The 3,430-nt window shown below is 42.6% G+C and overlaps 1 protein-coding gene across 1 annotated transcript; it reads left to right on the top strand.

The window, feature by feature from the left end:
• Positions 1-952: 952 nt before the first annotated feature.
• Positions 953-2,998, top strand: LOC134253747 (uncharacterized). Its single transcript, XM_062736328.1, has one exon. The coding sequence runs from the start codon at positions 953-955 to the stop codon at positions 2,996-2,998; it is 2,046 nt and encodes a 681-aa protein (XP_062592312.1).
• The last annotated feature ends 432 nt before the right edge of the window (positions 2,999-3,430 follow it).

Genomic DNA, 3,430 nt, shown 5'->3' with positions numbered 1-3,430 from the left:
ATGCAGAAAGTACACTTCATTTGTGACACCATGGGGACAGTACGAGTGGAATCGTATTCCATTTGGACTCACAGGTGCTCCTGGAATATTTCAAGCATACATGAATGAAGCTCTAGAAGGACTCAGAGATAAGTGTTGTCTCCCATACTTAGATGACATTTTGGTGTACAGTAACTCTTTTGAGGCTCATTTGAATGACCTTCAGTGTGTGTTGCGTCGTATGAAGGAGAAAGGACTGAAATTGAAGCCTAGTAAATGCCACATCTTTCAGAAACAGATCCGTTACCTAGGTCACTTAGTCACTACACAGGGTCATACCGTAGACCCAAATGACCAGGAAGCAGTGGTGAAATTAAAGGATCAGAAGTTTCAAACAGTTGGAGATGTACGGAAAGTGATGGGGTTTATCGGATATTACCGGAGTTATATCCCAAATTTCTCCCGTAGAGCAAAACCCATCTACGATTTACTGAAAGATGACAAAGACGCACCCTTATCGGGGAAGAAGCAGAAGAAAACCAAGTCCCAGAAATTAGGACAGAAGAGTTCATCAGTGCGGATTACATGGACGGCTGAACACCAAGGTATCTTGGAGGATCTCATTGATGTCCTACTTCACCCACCAGTGATGGCTTACCCTGATTTCAACAAACCATATACTCTCCACATTGATGCATCACAAATGGGCTTGGGAGCTATCCTTTATCAGAAACAGGATAATGACAAGCTGGCTGTAGTTGCTTAAGCATCGAGGACACTGACACCAGCTGAGCAAAACTACCACCTTCACTCGGGAAAATTAGAATTCCTAGCACTCAAATGGGCAGTGACAGAGCGATTTAGAGACTACCTTTACTATGCCACTCATTTTGAAGTGTACAGTGACTATAACCCATTGCGATACATATTCACCGCCCCAAAGCTAGATGCTACGAGATTAAGGTGGGTTTCCATGTTGGCGGATTTCCGATTCCATATCCACTACAAGCCCGGTGTGAAAAACAGTGATGCAGATGGACTCAGTCGCATGCCGCTTGACGTATCCAAGTTTACAGAAAGTTGTTCCCCTGACACCATTGATGCCATAGTGACAGCAGTAAGGTTAGACGAGACTGTTTGTAGCAGTATTTTTGCACCAGTGAAAGAGGCTGAAGCGGAGGAAGAGAAACTTCAGGGTGGAACCTTTTCTTCTATAAGCAGTGCTACCTTAACACAGGAACAGAGTAAGGACCCAGACATTGGGCTTATAATTCCTTTTGTACAAAAGGGGACAAGACCGTCAAAGGAAGTAACCAAAGGTTGGAGCCCTGCTTCCAAGTGTTTACTAAGAGAATGGCCAAAGTTGAAGATGGTCAATGGACTACTTAGGAGGGAGATTTCACTACCTCGAGAAGGACAAATACAACAACTTGTACTTCCAAAATGTTATAGGAAATTAGCCCTTAAACATTTACATGATGATCTAGGACACTTAGGAGCAGAGAGAGTATTGAGTAGTGCAAGAGATCGATTCTACTGGCCGCACATGGGTTCAGAGATTGAGCGATATGTTACTCAGGAGTGTTGTTGTATCAAGGACAAAAGACCACATCTTCCGCGGAAAGCAGCACTACAACCCATAACTACGACTTGTCCATTGGAACTGGTCTCAATTGATTTCCTCCATCTGGAGCGCTGCAAAGGGGGATATGAATATATTCTTGTGGTGATGGACCACTATACCCGCTTTGCCCAGGTGTATGCCACCAGGAACAAATCGGCCAAAACCGCAGCAGAAAAAGTGTTCAATGATTTTGTGCTAAGGTTTGGAATGCCTAGCAGACTTCACCATGACCAGGGACGTGAATTCGAGAACAGATTTTTCTTTGAGTTACAGAAGTTGTGTGGAATTCATCACTCTCGTACAACACCCTACCACCCCCAAGGAAATGGCCAAGTGGAGCGTTTCAATAGAACTTTGTTACAAATGTTAAGAACTCTAGAACCATCTTTCAAATCTGACTGGAAATCTCATTTAAACAAAGTCGTTCATGCATACAATTGTACGAAGAATGAATCAACTGGATATGCACCATTCTTCTTGCTATTCGGACGTCATCCAACACTGCCAATTGACCTCGTTTTCCCAGAGCTACAGCATTCAGAATCGAAGCGGACTTACTCACAATATGTCACTCAGTGGAAGGCTCGCATGGAGGAGGTTTACAAAGTAGCATCACAGCAAGCAGCGAAGATGTCTGATAAGGGAAAGCGTCAGTATGACAAGGCACTATTGAGTGCACGATTGTATCCTGGAGACCATGTACTGGTGAAGAACCTTTTGGAACAGGGAGGGCCAGGGAAATTAAGGTCATACTGGGAGCGGGATGTGTATGTGGTACTTAAGCAAGTAAATGAGGATACACCAGTGTACGAGGTGAGGAAGAAGTCAGGACAGGGTGGTATCAGGAGACTTCACAGGAACCTGTTAAGGCAGTGCAATTCCCTACCTGTAGAGTCCGGACATAAGGAGAAGAAAAAACCCTACCGGTTAAAACAACCCCCCAAACTGACAGCCCCAGTCTATGACGCTGATGGTAGCTCCTCGGATTCGGATGGATCTATTGATTTTGGAGGGATCTCCTTAAATCCACATGCGGAACCATTTGTGCCTCAACAGCATATTACAGAATACGGTAGCTCAGACTCGGTGGTTGAAGTAGAGAATCCTAGTGACTCTCATTCGGAGGAACCTGTTGTGATTTCTGACAGTTCTGGTGACAGTTTCAAGTCAGCCCATAGTTCAGATAGACAATCTGATACTCAGAATGATCAGGAAGACCCAAACTCTGATGAAAGACATGAGGAGCCAGGTGTTGATGAAACCAGTCAGACTGAAGACGATCATTCAGAAAGACCTAAGAGAACAACCAAACCTCCCAGGAAGTTTACATATGATCAGTTAGGGAAACCATCATATGTACAGACCATTACACCAGATTTTGAAATTTTTGTGTAGATTTTTCACATATTAGTAGACTGTCATGTTTTACAGCTCTAAGAGTAATTACTCTTGTGAAATATATATGCCTTGTGCTAGTGTATAGGTATAATGTCATGAGTGATATGAATCACATACTGATCAAAGTTTTATAAAATTTTATTAGTGAATGGTTGTTATATGGGCCATGTACATGTATGCGACAGAGTATTTGTAACCTTAGTGTCTAGCTTTATGTATACTTAGGACATTTTAGAGTGTCTGTCTGCAGTTTGGCCAGTTGTAGACATTTGAGTATAATAGAGCAAGTTGCATTGTATGTTAAATTGTTAAAGGGTCTATGTAATGATAATGAACTGATCTGTGGAAAGCAGAAGTCTGATAATGTTTCTTTATGTTAATTACAAAGAGTGTTTCATTGTAATTGTTAATGTCGGGACGACATTCAAT

Source organism: Saccostrea cucullata, unplaced genomic scaffold (genome assembly GCF_032062105.1).
Source record: "Saccostrea cucullata isolate Sc308-1 unplaced genomic scaffold, CSIRO_AGI_Scuc_v1 ctg1457, whole genome shotgun sequence".
NCBI classification, from domain to species: domain Eukaryota; kingdom Metazoa; phylum Mollusca; class Bivalvia; order Ostreida; family Ostreidae; genus Saccostrea; species Saccostrea cuccullata.
Note: the sequence above shows the minus strand (reverse complement) of the source record. Positions and strands in the feature narration are given on the sequence as shown.

What these genes read in the sequence shown, in the direction of transcription:
- LOC134253747 (XM_062736328.1), top strand. Translation starts at nt 953, where the DNA reads ATGTTGGCGGATTTCCGATTCCATATCCACTACAAGCCCGGTGTGAAA.